Source organism: Stegodyphus dumicola, chromosome X1, assembly GCF_044657685.1.
Source record: "Stegodyphus dumicola isolate Sdum_Otavi_A_Nest chromosome X1, ASM4465768v1".
In the NCBI taxonomy this organism is placed as follows: domain Eukaryota; kingdom Metazoa; phylum Arthropoda; class Arachnida; order Araneae; family Eresidae; genus Stegodyphus; species Stegodyphus dumicola.
The window spans coordinates 62,282,882-62,304,185 of record NC_140780.1 but is presented as its reverse complement, the minus strand read 5'-3'; the positions used below and the strand labels follow the sequence as shown (position 1 = coordinate 62,304,185).

Below are 21,304 nucleotides of genomic sequence, written 5' to 3'. Positions count from 1 at the left end.
AATTATCTAATTGTTTTTGCCTCAAGTTAGGTTTTATTAGCTGTTGGAGTTAGTGCTGGAAATAATATATACATAATGATATTTCGTATGGGGCCTTAGGGCCGATATATTTTCCCTTCCAGGGCTGATTTCTTTGGCCAATCTGCCACTGGAGCCACAATTCTTTCTTCACGCACACTCAGAGCTATACTATTTCGCGAACCTTCCATTCTGGCGCGGCGTCAACCAAGAAATTTATTGACTCCAAATATGACTCGCCAAAGTTGCCAGAAAAGTAGAGTGGACCTTCCTTCATTTAATGCAGGCTCTTTCTATATACCTTTCTTTCGCCCCTAAACTTGATTTTTTGCCCACCCTCGCAGAAAGACTTAGTGGGTGCAAAACGAGACATCTGTCTACCTTGTTTGTCTGTCTGTCTCTTGTTAATAGCGTACACAACGCAATTGCACAACGTACACAACAGAAAAGTGAATGTGTATCTTGTGTTTTTAGGGAGGTTGGGGGAGAAGTTGGTGTGTTTCGTATTATTCTGTGAGAGGGTTGTTTTCTTACATTTAATAGTGCTTAAAAAATCTAACATTCATATTTGATTATGAATTAAAAATGTCGTGCAGCTCAGAAAATCCAGATAAACTTGACAGCAAGACATCACACGTTTCTTTGGAAGATCTCTTCGATTCTCATAGGCAAATTTGTTATTTATGCGTAATTCATTCTGTGTCTTGGAATTTTTATATTAGGAAATAGATGTCATTTTCATTTTTGAATATATATATATATATATTTTTTTTTACTCTTCTGCTTCGTTGAAATATAGTGACATTTAGATAAAATTAAATTGTTTTCTTTGGCGTTACAGTAATTTGTGACCAACAACTTTATACATTCGTTCTTCCAGAATTGATAACGTTTAGTGTTCTCGTGCTCTGCAGTCTCGGACATTGGTACAAGAAATGACGGGGAAAGTGCAGAATTGGAGCGTTTTTAAGAATTGCACGTACTCGGTATCCGTGTACACATCGACCTATTTTCACGTAAAAAAAAAAAAAAAAAAATCAGAATTGCATAAAAAGGGCATTGTGACTTTATTCATGTACATATCGACCTATTTTCACTTAAAAAGTAAAATAAAATTGACAAAAATCCAATTCTTACAATTGTAAAAAGCGCCAAACAAATAAGTGGGCGATTCTGCACTTTACCCGAAATGACTACAAAATAGCTAATTGGCCTGTTTAGTAGTTTAATAATGGAATTACTCCCCTTTTAATTGGAACTAATTTCAACATAAAATAATGTTCAATAAGTTTTGAGAGTATAAGGTTTACATTTCTTTTTTTGTGTCTAGGCATGTGTGTATATCAGTTTACCTTAGAATATAACAAAGTACATAAAAATTAATTATCTAGGAAAAATGCCTTGCTTTCATGGCATTATTCTTACATAAATAGCCTTTGTGTATTTTGCTGAGTGAGTGTAACTGCCTGTCTGCCATTTTAAATCAAATCAGTAACCATTCTTCAGTAGCATAAATAAGAAGTTTGTTTCTGATTTCTTATGTTGTTAATTCAAGAGAGGTCATTTATTATTTTTTAGAACGTATTTAAGCTTTTTTTTTATGCTACTGTCAAAATTAATCATAAAATGAATATAATTAATGAAAATCATCCATTTTTCCTGAGTTTTCTGCCTAAATACTCTCACTGAATGCATGTTTAAAAATCAGAAAAATTTATATATAACAGTGTACTGGTATATATATATACTGCTTGAGAAAACAGGCAGTATTATGCTGAATTATTAGGAATTACAGTAAGGAATCTTTTATTTAAGCATAAGATTTTTTCAGCTCATTGTACAATTAATGTTTAGTTGTTCTTTATGAGGTGATACAGTTTTTGAAATAAATAACTAGTGGTATTGATGAAGCAGTTCAGCAATAAAAAAGAATTTGAAATTCAGTCATGTAACAGAATGTTCATTCATGAAAGGTAGTTTGCTTTTCTAGTATAATTAGTTGCTAGGATTCTCTGAAAAGTAATCAAGCATACTGCAGACTAAATTAATTTTGTTTTATTTGCAAAAATGGAAATTAAGGTAAAAATTTAGCATCTGTGCTGTATAAGTTTCAACTTATTTTAATATTATGTCATTAACAGAAAATTTTATAAGCAAGTTCTAGAAATTTTTTCCTTCTTTGCTAATTAAGACAGAAATTATGGATCGTGTTTTAACTATTTACTTTATTTAATTATATTGATAAGCACGTGAAGAAGTTATTTTGATGTGTGATTGGAACCCCTTCATGTGCATCCTTGAAAGTGTTGTTTCAGTCTCTTTTTAATCTTTTTTGGTACTTATTTATTATCCTTTCAGCTGGCCAAGTAATGTGATTTAGCTCCAGTTGTGGGTCACGATGTCCTTCAGAATTCCATAGTAACGACTGCCAATAGTTGAATGCTGGATATTTGGGTTTTATCTGAAATCTGTTTATAGGCTTCAGTGATGAATGATATTCTATATAGCTGTATTATTTGCTTTAGAAAAGCTTGAAATATAAGAATTTTGCCAAGCTGTATGTGGAACTAAGCTTCACAGAACTTCAGTGCTAGCACTTGTTGATAATCTCTGTTAGATTCTGTTAATGGAATAATTGGACAAATTAAGCATTTCTTTTATAATGAAAATGCTGATTTTTTTTTCTATTTCACAGTTCCTACATATTAAATCGTAAGTAGAAAATTCTGTTTCTAAACTTAAATGTATGTTCTTCTCTTTGCTTCCTTGAATGTATTTCTTCTACAAAAAACTCCCCAAATATGTGTTCCATGAAGAAAACATATTGCTCTTTTCACAGCTTTAATAGCAAGATTTGTTAAATGTAAGCCTTTAAGGCTGATGATACATTGGTTTTTGATATCGACTTTCATAAAATGAAAAACCTGGAAAGATGATACTGACCTGGTTATTGTTGCTAAGACCTTACATTCTTGAAAAGAAACTTTACCTTGACAGATAAGTCACTTTTATTCCAGTGTAAGGAATTTTTCAAAGCAGGCTGTGACTTCTTCCTCCAGAAAATACCTTTCAGCAGTGTGTTTTTGAAGTATGTTGATTTAGTGGGTGTTTTTTGACAAGGAAAGTTCCATTAATGAATTTTTTCCCCTTCTTGTATCGATGTAGCATGGCAGGACCTCGCAATACTGCACTGACTGGAAGGATTGTCAGTATTGTGCAGAAAAATCAGTCAGTTTAAATCCTATTTAGCCACTGACACAGAAAATAAACTTTGTACAGACTCACAATACTATTTTATTACCAGGATAAGTTTAGTTGGGAACAGTTGTATGCAGAATGAAAAAAGAAATTGAACTGCAGTCAAGGACAGTAACATGAGAAAATGTATCGTAGTACATTATTTTTTTACATCTTTTGTTTCTCATGCAAATTTGTTAAATACTGTGCCTTTTATGTGATGTAATATCCTGTTTATGCTATTGAATCTGTGCCCTCCAATACAGAAAACACTTGAGAGTTGCACTGTTAGTTCTGTTAAATATTATTGTTAGCCCTCTTCAAAATTTGACATCTGTAAATACATATTATCATCTAAAAATAATTAACTGATTAGCTGATAATAGCTTATAATTAGCTGATTAATTAAGTAATAAATTAGTCTTTTTATCTAAATGCAGGAATCGTATTGATCTTTTGAAAATTTATCTAATTTAGTGCCTGTAACAGTGGAAGAAGTCTGGGCCTGCTTCATGCAACAAAATTCATAATTTTGATATGACTGGTGAAGAAAATTTTATATTTGAAAATTTTTTGCTACCTTACCCATTTAAAAAAAAAAAAAAAACCAAGATATATAAATGGAAGTAGTTTTTGTAATCCAGTATTCCAGTTTATGATACAGACCATTTTTTCACCTATATATTCATTTTTTGATATTTTTAACATTGCTGAAGTTGAATTCTTCAGAAACAATGTTTCTCTTCTGCATATGTAGATGTGTAGTATTAGGTCCAGAAACTTCAAATATAAAATATTCAGCTGTGTGTGCTATTTTCATTTTGTATGAAGATCTTAAAAATATTTTAACTCCTTAAAGCAGGTATGATTGCTATTATTATGTGAAAAAATGTGTGCTTTTAGTATGGGAAGAAAAATCAAACCGTAACAGAATAGGAATTGGTTGCTACCATTTGCGTAAGAATAAATGTAGTCAGCTCTTCTGCTGTCTGAAAATGAAGGAGTGCTGACAAACAGAGATGAATTTGTAATGGAACACACTGATATTTTTAATATCAGAGTTTTTTTCTCTGATTTATATTTCTCACTAGTTTAATAGTAGAAGTTTTTGCTTGAAATCACCTATGAAGAACATTTAAGGGAAAATGAAGAGAAAGCATCACTCTTCGCTGACTAATGCTTGAATTTTCTGAGTACAATCTAAAATGGTTTATGTTTTATTAAATTAGATTTGTAGAATTTGGAATGTTTTATATTATATGTATGTACAGGTAAATGTTTTTTTAAATGTCAATTTTATTTATTTTGATGGACTAACATATTTAACATTATAGCAGAGCCATTTTATGATGCCTTTTTAGGTATTGGGCAAATCTGAAAGATTTGATTGCATTTTTTAAAAATTTTAATATATGATTATTATAATACTTTGCTTTTGGATGGGTGAAAAAGACATTTATTCCCAGCATTAGCTGTGTTTTGTTAGATAAATAATTTTTAAGATTTTATTGCATGCTGAAAGTAATACAGTACAAAGTCCGAAATCCGGACATCCAATATTCGGAATGATCTAAAATTCAGATCTTAAAGCCACAAACCAAATTTTTTTTAAGAATTTTTTTATGCTTTAACCATACGCATTTGATTTTTTTCTCCGTAATAAAATGTAGAGAATCACAATTCTTAATTTCACTTCGGCACCAAATAAAATAACCGATTATTGAAGAAACAATCATTTTAGCATTCCAAAGTTAGACTAACAATTTTAGCATGCACAAATGCTGCAGCAACGCACAAGTGTAAACATTTCGTAATCGGAAAAATACACGCCCTCGAGGATTTAAAGAAGTAAACATTTTTGCCATTACATATCATGCAAATAAAACAGCATGGATTAAACAAGCATTAATGTATGATTGGTTTGAAAATCATTTCATACCTGAGGCTCGGCAAAATTTGAATTCGGTTGGTTTACCTGATGATGCAAAAATTATCCTGATTGTAGATAACTGCTCGGCTCATATTTCACTTAAAAATTTAATGAAAGATAATGTATCCGTCTTAGTCTTTCCTCCAAACTGTATGTCCATCATTCAGTCTATGGATATCGGAATAGTGCGCGAGGCAAAATGCAAATATAAAGTAGCATTTTTTAAATACATGTTGAATTTCTTGAATAATGGCAAGACTATTCAAGAACTTTTGAAATATATTAGCATAAAATCTGCTGTCTGGAGCATCACAAGATCGTGAGAGGATGTGCCTCCAGATACTTTAAAATTTTGCATAATTTACGGCCAGCTACCATATTTCATGGGGAGGATGATGAAGATGATAGCCGCGAATTTGAAGGTTTCCGCATAACACAAACCACAGGTGAAATTTTCTAGTTAATGGATTTTGTAAACAAATGTGGAGAAGCGGTAATAAATGAAGGTGACATAACAGAAGTTTTTCATTTCAGTGACAATGCTCCAATCATCAATCAATTAACGGACGGCAAAATCTGTAGTATGATTCTATATCCAGAAAATACTGCTACCAATAGTGAAGAAAGTGCGAAAGAGGTTAAAGAAAACGAAAAATTTCGATTGACATGTTAGTCGGAATTCTCGACATGGCAACTACAGGATTTGAACAGTGGAACTTAGCAACTGAACAAGAAATTATGTCTGTCCTTAGAATTAAAGAGAAGGCATTAGCACAAAAGGAACTTACGTATTATCGCAACCAGGTTCTCGCTATTTGTAAGTTTGAGTAAAAAAGTATGAATAGAAAGAAAATGTACATTTATTAATTACAGATAATTTTTAATCCAGTTTTTTATATTATTTTGTTTTAAAATATAAAATAGCAATTAAACCCTTCTGGTTTCGAATTTGAATAAGTTGCAGAATTATTTTTTTCGGCGGAAATCTTTTGGCTATTGCTTTTAGCACTCGGCAAATTACGCCGAAAACCCATTGCTGTGGTAGTACACGCCCAGAGTTATTTTTTCTTTTTACAAATAAACTTTCGTCTATTTCCACAATAAGTCCTTCGCCGCCTATTTGCTTTCTTTCTTTTTCATCCATTTCAAGGGCACATATCTCCCGCACGTAATTAATAATCCGCATGTAATGAAAAACTACGTATAACACGTAGGGTTGTCGTAAGTAGGGTCGCCAAATTTGGCGATTTATGCGAATTTTGGCCTGGTTGCGTTAATACGTAAGTACCGCACAAAAAAAAATGAAGCAACTTAAACAATTTACATTAAAAGAAATGTTTAGTAAAGTAAACAAATAAATATTAAGCTTTTTTTTTTTTGTAAGTTTTGATACCCTTTAGATTATAAATGCTTCATTATTTCATAAATCTCCTTTTCACATTTTTAATTTTATAATTTCAGCATGCCATCTTACTAGATTTAAACTGGTGATCTAATATTCGGAAAAATCCCAAATCTCATATTACTGTAGTCCCGACGAGTCCAGATCTTGGACTTTGTACTGTATATGACTCTTTTTAGTGTACGGTGTCAGAAAAGATATGACTGGTGTTTTATAATAGTTCTTTGAACTTAATACTTATGAACATTGCATTGCTCATATTTTCTTCTTTCTACAGTATTCTAATGCTATACTAATAAAATAAATTAAAACTGAATTTTGTTACTACATTAACAAACCTGTAAGCTGATATTTTAACAGTACTTCATTTACATTTTTTTGTTATGAAAATTAATCTGACTTGATGTAAATTTACATGTTATAACTCTAGTTTAAGAATTTTTTTATTTCAGAATTCGAGGTCAATTAAACTTGGTCAAAATAGCTTTGTATTTCCCATTTGGACTGCTCCTTCTGCTAATACGATTATTATTTAGCTCTTTGGGATTGCTGATTTTATCTCTGCTTCCTAGAACATCTTATGCTAGAAGGTACTTATTACTCCTTTTTTTACCTAATGTACTTAAGTCATGTACTAAAGTTTCAGTTGGATTATTTAAGTCTGAAAGCTATCAGCTAAAGAAAAGAGGTGCTTTCTGAAGAGCTCTCCAATGCAAATTCATATATGTTCTACATGTTATAAAACTCATTCAGCTAGTCCATTCAAACTGCAAGAACAGAAGCGAGTGCAAACTATAGTGTTTTGTTGGTTTGTGCATCGAACCTGGACCTCTTGAATATGTGGCGAGTGACTTATACCATGAAGCCGTGCTGAAAGGAGGGAGAAAATACCAGGCTCTAAAAACACAGTTTTCACACATGCAAAAACTACATTTTGAAGACACAATTTAAGCTAAAAATCCGAAACAAAAACAAAAAATTTAGATAGCAAAAACGTAAAGTTTCTAACCAAAAATATTTGACAAGACTCCATGTACACAGCGATATGTTTTAACTTAAAAAAACATCTACGAATTGCACATTCTAGGCAGCGAAGGAATCTACGAACTACGCACACCTCGCTTCAATAAATTAACATAACAACAATAAATTTCAAAGAATACGATGTACACAGCATTCTGTTTAAACTTAACATCTACGAATTGCACAATCTAAGCATTGTGCACAAATCAACCAAATAAGTTAAACTAAATTACAAACAATTCAAACAACAACAACAACAAAAATTCATAGTAAAAAAACAATGAACATAACATTCTACAAAATAAAAACAGTAAAATAAAATGCACTTACCATAATACATTCCTGAATAAAATTTTGCCAGTCATACAACGTCTCTGAACAAAAGTGCCACGATTTTGCTATATCACATGTCTTTTTGAGATTCAAAATTTCAAAAGCAATGATAAAAACTTCCTCCAAAGTTAACTTACTACACCAAAACCACAATCCAAATATTAAACTCCGCTGACAGCCACATACCGTATTTATGCGAATCTAATGCGCATCCCCATTTTAAAACTTTAAATAATAAAAAAATTGTTTGTCGGCGAATGTAATGCGCATCAATAGTATGAGGAATTTATTGAATCTTTAGTTGCAAACAGTGCCAGTTCCTGTTGCCGCCACAAGTGAACATTGCTGTCATCTACGTTGAACTCTCTCCCTGCCTTTCTATTGCCATTTTTTCAGCATAAAGAATTACTTTACGTTTGAAAGTAGCGTCATATGACATTCTTCTCTGTTTGCCCTCCATTTCGTGACTACGTACTCTGCAGTTTGTATCCTCTATGCAATAATGTGTCAACGATAAATGTAACGGTAAATGTAGTCGAGAAATACAGTAATCCATTGTTACAATTTAAATTTGGTTGACGTCATCGGCGAACTTTGCACTCGAATCTAATGCGCCATCGAATCTAATGCGCACCCCAATTTTGAATACTTCATTTGGCCAAAAACGATGTGCATTAGATTCGCGTAAATACGGTACTTTACCAGCAACTATTTGACTGCAAATCCACACAAGAACTATCAGAAACGACCTTCTTTGTCCGAGTTCTCGTAGCAGTTCTGCATTTCAGACTCTGTTTTAAAAGCCCCACAGAAATTCCAAAAATGCACGTCAATCCTTATAAACACACCCGTTAACAAAAGACTCGTTAACAACTCCAACATTGTATCTTTTAATATTAAATTTACTTTATACATTGCCACATTTGGCGAAATTAGGGCTCCTATAAGAGTAGAGCCCTATTTATTAATGTATATAGTCCATAAATAAAAATAATAACTCAGTTTGTCATTAATTTTTTTTAATTCACTTTAATTTCATTTCAAATTCAAACTGCCAAACAAAAACTGTAGTTGAAGTCTATCTATTTTTAGCGACTCCAGCTCGGACTCCTTTTACCCCCAAATCTGCCCAACTCTGATTCCGACTCCACAGCCCTGGAAAATACTTATAGCATGTAGAAATTATAAGAGATGAAATAGGGTTTTGTGTATAAATAAAGCATTTAAGATCTATTAGAGGAATCAAAATTTATATACGAGGTGTATTCAGAAACTAAGTACCGTTTTGAAAAAAAAAAAAAAAAAAATAGTAAAACAATTTTTTCGAATCCAATTTTATTTTTACATGAAAATACATGTCTTAAACTATTTTTTAACATATTATCTGCCAATGATCAAACACTTGTCGTAGCGGGTGACCAGTTTTTGTATACCATCATCAAAGAAACTTCCCGCCAGTTTCGATAGCCACGACTCCACAGCATTTTTCGTGTCATCGTCAGATCCAAAGCGCATGCCACCAAGCTCGCGCTTCATGTGCAGGAACAAGTGATAGTTGGACGGCGGCAAGTCCGGGCTGTACGGCGGGTGATTGAACTGCTCCCAATGAAACTGTCGAATTAACGATTGAGTGACACCAGCAGTATGGGGCCGAGCATTGTCATGGAGCAACACAATTCCTTTACTGAGCATTCCTCTTCTTTTGTTTTGAATGGCACGCCTTAGTTTTGTTAAAGTCTCACAATATCGTGCCGCATTAATGGTTTCACCTCTGGGAAGAAATTCAGTAAGCAAAACGCCTTTCCTATTCCAGAAGACAGTGCACATGATTTTTTGTGATGACATTGTCACTTTGAACTTTTGTTTTTTCGGAGAATGAGTGTGTCTCCACTCCATCGATTGTTGTTTTGATTCTGGTGTGAAATGACACACCCAAGTTTCATCACCTGTCACAATTTGGTTTAAAGAGTTTTCTCCCTCATCACTGTACCGCATGAGAAATGTCAGGGCACTACCAAGTCGCTTTGTTTTGTGAACATCAGTGAGCATTTTTGGAACCCATCGGGAACACAGTTTGCAATAATTCAAGCGGTCAGACATAATTTCGAACAAAACAGTACGTGAAATTTGTGGAAATGCCTCTGAAAGAGTTGTCATTGTGAAGCATCTGTTCTCATGAATTGCTTCATCAACTTTTTTTACCAAATCATCGGTGACAACAGAAGGCCGACCACTCCGAGCCTCGGCGTGGACGTTTGTTTGACCTGCATTAAACATTCTTACCCACTTTCTCACCATTCCATCACTTATCGCGTATTCACCGTAAACTTCTGTCACTTGAGGATAAATTTCGGCCGGTTTAACATTACTCGCATTTAAAAATTTAATCATGGCACGAATCTCACAGTCAGCGGGAGAACTAATTGTCTTAAACATTTTGAATGTGCACAGCAAACTGAAAACACAACATAGAGCAACCAAAATGGTGACAATTGAAAGTCAGTGAACAAGAAAGACTAGTGTGCATGCGCGGGACGCACTTATCGCGTATTCACCGTAAACTTCTGTCACTTGAGGATAAATTTCGGCCGGTTTAACATTACTCGCATTTAAAAATTTAATCATGGCACGAATCTCACAGTCAGCGGGAGAACTAATTGTCTTAAACATTTTGAATGTGCACAGCAAACTGAAAACACAACATAGAGCAACCAAAATGGTGACAATTGAAAGTCAGTGAACAAGAAAGACTAGTGTGCATGCGCGGGACGCCTATCACAGTGCTGCGACAGCGCTCGAATGAAACGGTACTTAGTTTCCGAATACGCTACATATATATATGTATGGTCAGAGAAGAGAGAAGGGTACCTCTTGTATAATCGTGAAGTTATTTCATTTATGGTAGCCTGAGTAGTTGAATGTTATGGAAACTCTATTATGACATAATCGGTTGCATGGTTGCAGTAAATTCGTAAGAGTTTGTGTGTGTGTGTCTTAGGAAGTATATTGCTTGTTTTGTGGTTTAGAGAGTAAAATGGCTGAATGTGGTAAGATTAATTTGAAGTTTCTGTACGATTTGGAAAGAAAGGGGAAAAAAGCATTATTTGACTGGTGTGTAAATGAAGGTTTACTTAGTAGCGATTATTAAGGAAAGAAATGCGTATGGTCGAATGTTGAAATGGAGCTACGGAGGATATTTTTTACTCTTATTTTGTGAATTTACATGGCGATGCCAGTATACAGATTCTAGTTCAAATAATTTTAGGAAGTTTTTGGATGTTAAGGAATTTTGTTTGACTGAAGGCATGTTAATTCGTAAATAAGTGGATATTTCCTTTGTGTAGTGCAAAGATGAATTTCCTTTTTTATGTTATTTCATTCTTTGATTTAAAATGTAGTTCATTGAGATTATATATATATATTTTTTGGCTGCTCCTTTGACTTTTTAAATGTGTGTGTGTGATTATGGCAAAGCCTCGAGGGCTATCTGCCTAAGGGAGTGATGCCTTCATGGAGGACTTTCTAAGGGAAACTGGCTCGTATACACGTTACACATGGGGAAAACCACGAAAACGCCCATGCAGCCAGCCCGTTCGCGGGATTCGAACCTCGGACCAAACTACCAGTGTTCAGCGACTTTACCACTCGGCCGCTGGTGGGCTGACTTTTTAAGTGAATATTGTTTTAAGTATACATGGACTCCTTTGACTTTTTAAATGAATATTGTTTTAAGTATGCATGGACAAAGTCAAGGGAGTACGCAATGCCTAGTTTGTGCAATTCTCTGATGTTTATAAAAGAAAATAGGTGGATGTGTACTTGGATAAAGTCAAGGGAGTGTGCAATTCTCTGATGTTTTTTTAAGAGAAAATAGGTCAATGTGTACATGGATAAAGTCAAGGGAATGTGAAATGCCAAGTTTGTGGAATTATCTGATTTTTTTTTAAGTGAACATAGGCTTATTTTGGCTGTTACATAAAGCCAAAATAACAAGTCATAGAATTGCACAAACTATGTGTCCCCCGTACCACCAAAAATTGCCAGTACCCTTTAATATATTTTTACCATATATATAAAAACTCAGTATTTCTTTGTTTGCTTTATTAAATAGTTTTTTTTTTTTTTCTCTTTATAAATTGTTCAAGTTGCTTCTTTTTTGTGCTATTCTTTTCTCTTTAATTCTATAGATAGACGTAATTTCTTGTTCAGTTATAAAGCTCTATTTTTTAAGTCCTGTAATTGCTGTGTGGAGAATTCCCACTTTTTCCGTCAAAATTTTTTTCATTCTCAGCAACTGTCACTTTCTTCACTATTGGTAGTGATATTTTATGGATTTAGAACCATATGACAGATTTCACTGTCTGTTAGTTGATTGATGTTTGGGGTATTGTCATCACAATATAAAACATCTGTTACATCATCATTTTTACCACTTCCTAACATTTCTTCACAAATTACATTAATTGGAAAATTTCGCTTTTTGTTTGCAATGTTTGAAAAACCTTCAAATTCGCATCTATCATCATAAAGCTTAGCTAGTGTCCTCTATACACTATTGGCAGTATACCATAAGATTGGCAACTAAAGACACATTGTTGAGCTTAATTTTGTCTTGCTTCTGTCACACATTAATGAAGTTAAGCCTGAATTATGTTACTTTAACTAGTTATTATACTCGTTCATGCTCAAGGCTTATCCTGGGCTGGAGCTAGACATTTTGTAGCCTGGTGTAGTTTCTGCATGTCATAAATTTGGCTGCCAAGTGCCACCCTAAATTAAAAAAAATTGCATCCTAGAGCCTTCCTTGAATTCTAAAAATTTGTTTTTGCAGTACCATAATGTTGTTCACTGCTTCTCCAAATTCTAAAAATTTTGCCTCCTTTAAATTCTACTGCCTGGTGCGACCACATCAGCTCTGGCACAAGTCTTGGGCTTATCTCAATAACAAATCAGTTATTCTTTGTTCAAATAGCACAAAATGTAATCTTTTGGCTGATGAGTGTCATTTACAAAATCTTTTTTATTTATTTATTTATTTATTTCTTTTTTTTTGCATATGGAAAGAAATTTTTGTTAAATTTCTCCTCGCCAACACATTCAACACTTTACAACTCACCTGAAGTTCTTAATCATTGGCAAGAATAATGTGAATTTAAAAGATTGCCATGCTCTTTGGTATTGAATTACTAATATTAAAAAAAAAAAAAAGTTGAGAATTTTGCTGCTTGAGTCATTTCTCAAGATGCCATGGATTGATTGTCATGCAGTGCTGCAAGCAAACAAATAATAAATACAGCATCAGAGATATCGATTATTCAGTAGATGTGAAATCAACAATGTTTTTTAATGTAAAATGTTTCCGTTTGAGATGCGTGCAAAGCAGAAAGGTGGGTGCAGAACTAAAGTATTGGTCATGCAGATTTATGCTAATAAATCATTGTTTCTTTGATGTGAAAGTGTTGTATTTAATACCAAAATGAAATTAAGAATCAGGACTCACCACATTTTATTATGAACCAGAAGTTTGGATTTTTAGATCATTTCGGATATTAGATGTCTGGATTTCTGACTTTTCACTGTATACATTTGTGAAAACCTGTTATTCCTAGTCAGTGAATAAATGTTATTTGTTTCTATTCTCAGCGAAGCTGAGGCACATTATTGCTAATTGCAGCTTTGCCAAATGTAGACAAGAAGATTTTCTCTGACCATTAGTCATCAGAACGCTGATATGATGTATTATATTTTAGATTCTTAAATAAAAATTTAAAAATGAAATATGTGTGCACAGTTTTTTCCCTTGGGGATTTATCATACACTTGGTTTTTCTTCACAATATTTATATATCCTAGACATAAGTGACTAAGTAATTCATGCACCTCTTGAATGGTTTTATACATATGCAGAGTGTTTTAAGGCTTGAACAACTACATATCTTTTAAATCATTAGTTGTATACTTCCAGTTTAAAAATGCTTCCAGTTTTCCAGTCTCTTGCTTCCAATTTAAGAGATGCATCCAATAAGATAAGAGTTGAGGCTCTGACAGTTTTTGTTATTTGGTACCTATTGATAAAAATGAAAACTTAAATTTCAGCAGGTCCACAGGATAAGTAAGGGGCATTGAGGGTCAATGAGGGATAAGTAAGGGTCATCTCTTGAACTGAAGTCATAGGTTTACAATCAAGCATTCAAAACATATTTAGTCATTAATCCTTTTTAAATGACCTATATGTATATTATTGTATGTGTATCACATATTTTAGATGAATGCAGTTAGAAAACATTATACAAACTATTATATTGAATTCTTAAAATTGTTAACATAAAATTTAACTCTTGCAGAATGATGCTATTAAAGTATTAATTCATCTTAAGAGAATTTAGAGAGATCCAAAAAATGGATGAGGCAAAGTGTAATATAATATTTTATGATTGTTGAAATTATGTTCATTATGTAATATGTTGTCTGCTTCATTATTTTTTTTATTTGATATTAAAAAGTTCCTCATTAAATATTTTTAATTCTATGAAGTCTGTGAAGATACTTTTAATTTTACAGATTCATTTTTAGAGGAATATGTAAAGTCCTTGGCTTGATAGTACAGATTGATGATAAATTCTTTGATAGGACTGCTAAACTAATTATAGCCAATCATGTCAGCATCTTGGATCGTTTGGCTGTGAATATGATGATACCTTGTAATACAGTAAGTATTTAAATTTGAAATTAAACATAATTTTAATTTCAAGTGCTTTTATTCTTAATGCATCTATGAATATCTTACTTCCTGCCTGTTATCAGTTAATGAAGATTATTGAAAAAACTGTTCAAATTTTTAATAAATTAAAAAAAATGCTCATAAATTTACCTTAATGAAATATGAAGAAGTATATCTGTATAAGTATGAAGTTTTATCCCAATTCTGTGCGTATATGCACACATACACAGTCACTATGTCTCATGTGATTCAAATGTTCTGAAAAGTAATTGCAAAACTTCACTACTGAACACTGGTAGTTCAATTGGTTTGATTCCAGGCGAATGGACTGGCTGACTGTGCATTTTTGTGGTTATCTCCAAGCCAGTTTCCTTTAGAAATTCATCCATAAAGGTTCCTTGCTCCTAGGCAGAAAGCCTTAGAATGCTTTGATGTAATCAAATAAACCAAACCAAATAATAGAAAAAACATTTTGTATTTTAGAATTCATCGAAACTGAATGTATTGCAACATTGGTTAAAATTAAATTTCATGCCGCTAAACTATTTGCTGAAACACATGCTTATCTTTCACGTTCCACTTTTCACCTCCAAATGCTTTCATGGCTATATAATTTTATTCTGAGGACATTTTCTTTATTCAGATGCGAGATAAGATGCCACCTTTTTGGAAGAATACTATAGTAGCTTTCTCAGTCATAAGTAAATCAACAATTTTTAAAAAGAAAATATGCTAACATGCAGCCTGCTTGCAGTTTTTTCATGATGAGGGAACTAATTAGCTGATTGTTGTTAGGACTGGCACTGGTGATTTATTGATTTTTTTTGTCAGTGTTTAAAAATTGGAGGCTAAGGAAATATCAGATATTCTTTACGGCTTACAGGGACCCCTCTGAAAATGGCACTTTCTGAATAGGCATACTTGTTTTAGTTTCTGTGACCAAAATGCTCTTACTGCTGTCTTTCTTGGCATGAGTGATTTTTTCAATTGTCTATGATTTGACCTTGTTTTCATCTTCATTTTGTTTTAAAGTTGCTTTTAAATTAATTGTTTGCATTTTGTGCTGTTACATTTCCTCCCCTATCAGTAACGAATAGTGGATTAAAAAGGTTGGGGACAAAGTAATGGTACCTATTCTCAAAATAATAACAAAATTAATATGTACATATAAAATATCAGTTTTTGAATCCCAATGATCTTAAGAGTTCTGCTGCCAGTTCAGGATAATCTTAAAGCAGATTTTATTGTGGGTTGAGCCACAGTTGTTTTAATTTGAATATCAGCTAGTGTAGGTTAATTGTGTATACAGTTCAGAGTTTTAGATTTCTGTTCAGGAATTTGTTGTGGTGGAATAGATACTGGTTTCAATCTCTCTGTTGATACATTTACTTCTTTATTCTTTATCTTGGGAGTAAAATATTTTGGTTAATGATTAATAACATAATGTAGACCTTCATATAGGGGTTTGAGTTGCTTCCAGCCTCTGTCAGTGTGACAAAATCATGTGAAGTTGATCCTAAATCTTTATGTATAGTTAGTATCATCATGGATTGCTGTTCGTAGGCTGAAGAGAACCGTTGGTAACATTTCACTCCAAATTATATTACTTTGGGCTTTCAAAGCAGTCTTTATAGATCTGTGGAGCATTCTACCTTGCCACTGAAATGAGGGTGATAGGCTGTAGTATGTGAAACCTCAATGCTGCAGATTCTTGACAGAGTTTGAAATGTTTCAGATGAGTATTGAGTTCCTCAGTCAGTAATGAGATGCATGTGTATACCAAATCTTCTTGTCCAATTATTGCAAAATTTGTGATATAGCTGTACATGTCAGATATGTGTACTGTGTTACCATTTGATGGTGGTAATAGATCAACAAGATCAGTATGCACTTCTCAAAATCTTTGTGATGGGTTTTGATTTTTGCCTAATATTGATTTTGTATGCCAAGATATTTTAGATTCTTGACATGGAATGCAAGATTTTGCCCAATGCTAAACAACTTTCTTGATATTTGACCAAATTAAATTTGAAGGGATGAATTTTATTATTGATCTAATTCCAGGCTGGGATAATCTGTGAAAATGCTGAAATATTTCCATACAATAACTTTTATGTATATAGGGTTTAATATGCTATGTTGAAGTCTCACACCATGGTTTTTTCCAGACAGAGGGAAAAACTGTTTAAAAATTAAATTTGTAGATTTCTACAGTGTCTCAAATTCGGTATCTCGCTCTCATGCTTTGGCAATTTGATCATAATCAATTAAGGCGATTTGTTTCAATTCTGGACATTGAATCTGCTACTATACTATTCTTTAATATAAGAAACTTAATATCTGTTTTAAATTCTAAAATATATTGAAGTTGCTGAATTTGCCTTGAAGATGATCTGTCCGGCTTTTGAGAAAATGCATAGATCAAGGTCTTGTGGTCAGTATGCACTCTGAATTTTCACCCTTCTAATAAATGTTTGAAATATTTAATGGGAGGATAAATTGCAAGAAATTCATGATCACATGTATTGTAATTTTGCTGCATGAGGTTAAGCTTCTTGGAATAAAATCCAAATGGTTTCTAACTCTCTAAATCTTTTTTATCATTTTTCGAACTGCTTAGTGACATACCTCATCCATCCAAGTTATTTTCTTGGTTATCTCTTTTCTTTGCACCTTTTGAGTAGTTATGTAAAATAGCTTGAGCACTAGTGGCTAGTAATGAACTATTCTTGGAAAGGTTCATAGCTGATGATTTTGTTATTTAGCAATTTTAGAATAGCTTTAACCCTTTCAGAGGTTGTGATCACTTATGTGTAATTAGAAAGCCTAAAAGTTCCAATTTATTGACTTCAAAAACAGATTTGGAAATATCAAGTCTCAATTCATATTTTTGCAACCTATCAAAAACTAATTTTAAGTGTGTTTTTCTTTTGTGTTCCGCTTCAGTGTTTGATGCAATCAAAACATCATCCAAATATGGGGAAGCAAAATTTAGTCCTCTAAACCTCATTAATAAATATTTTAAAGGTAGAAGATGTGTTACATAATTCAAAACTTGCATGTTAAATTCATATAGGCCGAAAAGGTTTATAATGGCAGTTTTTAGCTTATCATTTTCATTAATAGGAATCTGGAAATATGTTTTATGCAAATCAATTTTAGAAAACGTTAGAGTATTTTTTAAAATGTGGTTGAAATTCTCTAATCAGGGTATGGGGAAACAATCTGGTATTACTTGTACATGCAAACAGTGATAATCTGGCGGGGTCAGAAGAAATGACCATCATTCTTGGGAACTGGACCATTATGATTTAGAGGGGTAAATAATGTCATTTTTTAACATTTACTGACATTCCTGTTTTGCTATTTGTAGTCGCTTGGAATGCAATCAGCTAGCTTTGGTATAAACAAGATGTCCTCTTGTTATATAATGCTAAACATCATTTGTAAGTGGTGCTACTGATAAATTCAGTTTTGCTAAATTTGCAAAACATTATAATAAATTAGTATATTTAGAATTTTTATCTGGAGTACTAATATAGTTATTGAAAAACCCTGTTGTTGAATTACTTCAAACAGACAAGTTAGTTATTCCATCAATTAATTGTTTACTATGAATGTCAACTTAAAATTTAAATTTATTTAGAAAATCAACTCTTATAATAGCTTTATCAACGTTAGCTAATTTCAACAAAAATTAGAATTTTCTTCTAAGTCTTAAGTTTAAAGTTGAAATTTTAATTTCCTAAGTGGGAATTTCCATTTCTTTCTCTGCATATAATTTAAAATCACCAACTGTAGTGTTATGATGAGTCAAAGGAATAAAGCTAATATTAGCGTCTGAATCTACAAAGAACTGCAGTCCTGTGTTTTTATCCTTCGCAAATAAACGAAACTTGTGCCTGTCATTGATATCAGCAACAGCTATAGCCTCTAATCTTGTTGTGCTATGGAGTTTTCTAACATCTCTTGCCAAGCACATGGCAAATAACATTTCTCAGGTCGACAATGATTGCCATATTTAAAATGAGAAAAACAGGCTTTTGTATTAAATCACTTAATCAAATGCTATGACTTTTATATATATTTCAGTGTTGATATCTGAATTTTAATCTAGAAGGATCGTTTATTTGCATTGAATCATTTTTTGTTCTGAGGCTGCTATTCTTAAATATAAAGCACCACTAACATTTAATGTTTGGTAAAACAGCATAAATTTCTTTTTCAGATTTCATCTCATGAATTTTGTTAGCCATTGTGCCCAATTTGTCTAAATTTTTTTCAGTTACAAGAAGAATATTTTTTATAAAATCAAGCAAGCCATAAAGATTTAGCATTTTTTCTGGAAAAATCATCTGTGGCTAGACTTTTGATTTTTTGCAGAAATTGATTTGCCTTATTATCTCCAAGTTATAATTCAGTAACCAGATGCTGAATTTGCATAATTTCACTTTCTTTGAAAGTATTTAAAAGTCTGTCATTCAGTATAGAACATTTATTGTTTTTTTTTTTTTTTTTTTTTTTTTTTTTTTTTTTTTTTTTAATGCCCCATATATTTTCAACATACTTCGGTTCAAGGTGTGATATCAAGTGATTGAATCTATTTTCTTCAGTTGCGATTTTATTTATTTTAAACTTGACTTTTGGTACGTTTTTTTTTTTTTTTTTTTTTTTTAAACAAAACTTTGGATCCTAAAAGTAAACCCAATATAAAAACTATTGTTAGAAAAGATAATACAATAGTATTCAAAGTTAACATTTATAATTAAAATATTTGTAAGTTACTTGTAAATTAATTATTTACATTTTATGCCATTACCGATATTTTTTTCAGGAAACTACAATATGTGAGGAATTAGCTGTTTAATCAGATTGATAGAAATTTGACCAGTTACCTTTTTTTATGTATTGCAGATTTCTGGTACTAAACTTACTATACTGATGATTTAGAAATTCAAAATAATCAAGATCTTACTAGCATTCACATATGCATTAGAAAAGATATTTGTCTTTTAGAAATGAGAGAAATGGGATACATTTTATGGTACAAAATAAATTTGAGTCAAACTTCAAGACATCTATCTGTGATTGGTGCAATACATTTAAAAGACCTGTTTTTGCAAAGTTAGAAGATCTAGGTAGCTTTGTATGTCTGAAAAACTATTTAAACATGTATGGTAACTTTCAAAAAAAAAAAAAAAAAAAGCATTAATTTTTTTTATCCATGCAAATTGCAGCTGTTTCAGCAACCTCAAGGAGTCTGACAGACTTAAACAGACATTTTCCACTAGGCATGCAATTTGTCTATGCCATGGTACTTTAAACAAATTAGCAATTCCAGTGTATGCTGGGGAGGGGACTTCATACTTGCATGTACTTTAATCTTTGTTTCCTTGCAGTATTTTTCACTGTTCATCTTTTAAATAAATTATTGAAGCTGTATACATTTTCAATATCAGTGTCATATTCTCTCATATTTATATATATATTATAAAAATTCGTTATTCCTGTGTTAGTAATGCTCAGTATTTCATGTGATTTTGTAAGGCCAGAACTGCAAAATTAAAGACTTGTAGTACAAATACTTTGCCACTTATCATATGGTAGTATTAGGAAGTGGTGCTTAAATATTTAGAATTTAGTTTCTAGCTGTTAGTTTCTCACAACATAATTTTAATAGATGGAAAATAATTCATCTCAGTGTGCTGTGTCATGTACTTGCATCCACAAGATCATTTTTTTCTTCACTCCATGTATGGAAAGAAATTATTTACAGCTTGTAGCCTCTCAAAATAACACTTTCTGAGCGAGACGTGCTTTTCTGACCAAAGCAGTTTGCTGTCTTTCTTGACATGAGTGGTTTTATCACTTATCTGTGGTTTGACCTTGTTCTCTTTTTCATTTAGTTTTGCTTTACGGCCATTTAACTTTGATGTGAAAAATGATAGCAAGGTTAGAAAAGTATGAGAGCAGCCATATTTTGAATGCTGCGTCAGAAAATTACAATATGTGACAAAATTCTCCATCAGAAAATTAGGGTATTTGAGGAGTAGTCTTGTTTATCATCATAGACTAGTTACTTTTTTTATGTATTGCTGATTTCTGGTACAAAATTACTATGGTGATGTAAAAATTCAAAATAGTTATCATTTTAGTAACATCTAAATATGAGGTAGAGAAGGCATTTTATGTTTTCAAGTTTGGCTAATTGGAATGTATTGCATAGTTCAACAAACTTCAATCAAACTTCAAAACAAACTTCAGTCAAGCTTCAAATGATTATCTGATTGGTGCAAGAAATTTAAGTAGGCTGTTTGTACAAAGATAAAGCTCTAGAGGACTTAATGGGCTTGAAAATCAAAGTGCGTGAGGTGTAGACTGGTTTGTCATGATAGAAATTTGACCAGTAACTTTCTTTACATATTGTAAATTTCTGCTACTAAACTACTCTAATAGTCATATAGAAATTCAAGATAGTTAGCATCATATTAACATCCATGCATGTAGTAATGAAAGCATTTTGTGTTCTAGACTTTGGGAAAATGGAATGCATTGCTTGGTTCAAAACAAGTTTCAATCAAGATTCAGAAGATCTGTCTGTGATTGGTGCAAGAACTGTGAGTGGGCTGTTTGTACAAGGG

At 32.4% G+C, this 21,304-nt stretch overlaps 1 protein-coding gene across 1 annotated transcript in view; it reads left to right on the top strand.

Moving 5' to 3' along the window:
• The first annotated feature begins 421 nt into the window (after positions 1 to 421).
• LOC118201441 (lipid droplet-regulating VLDL assembly factor AUP1-like) overlaps positions 422 to 21,304 on the top strand; it is a 37,461-nt gene continuing 16,578 nt past the window's right edge. Inside the window, exons 1-3 of the mRNA XM_035373551.2 lie at positions 422 to 686; positions 7,040 to 7,177; positions 14,504 to 14,651. Of these exons, the coding sequence (XP_035229442.1) occupies positions 604 to 686; positions 7,040 to 7,177; positions 14,504 to 14,651 (369 nt within the window). The 5' untranslated portion in view covers positions 422 to 603. The remainder of the gene's footprint in view (positions 687 to 7,039; positions 7,178 to 14,503; positions 14,652 to 21,304) is intronic.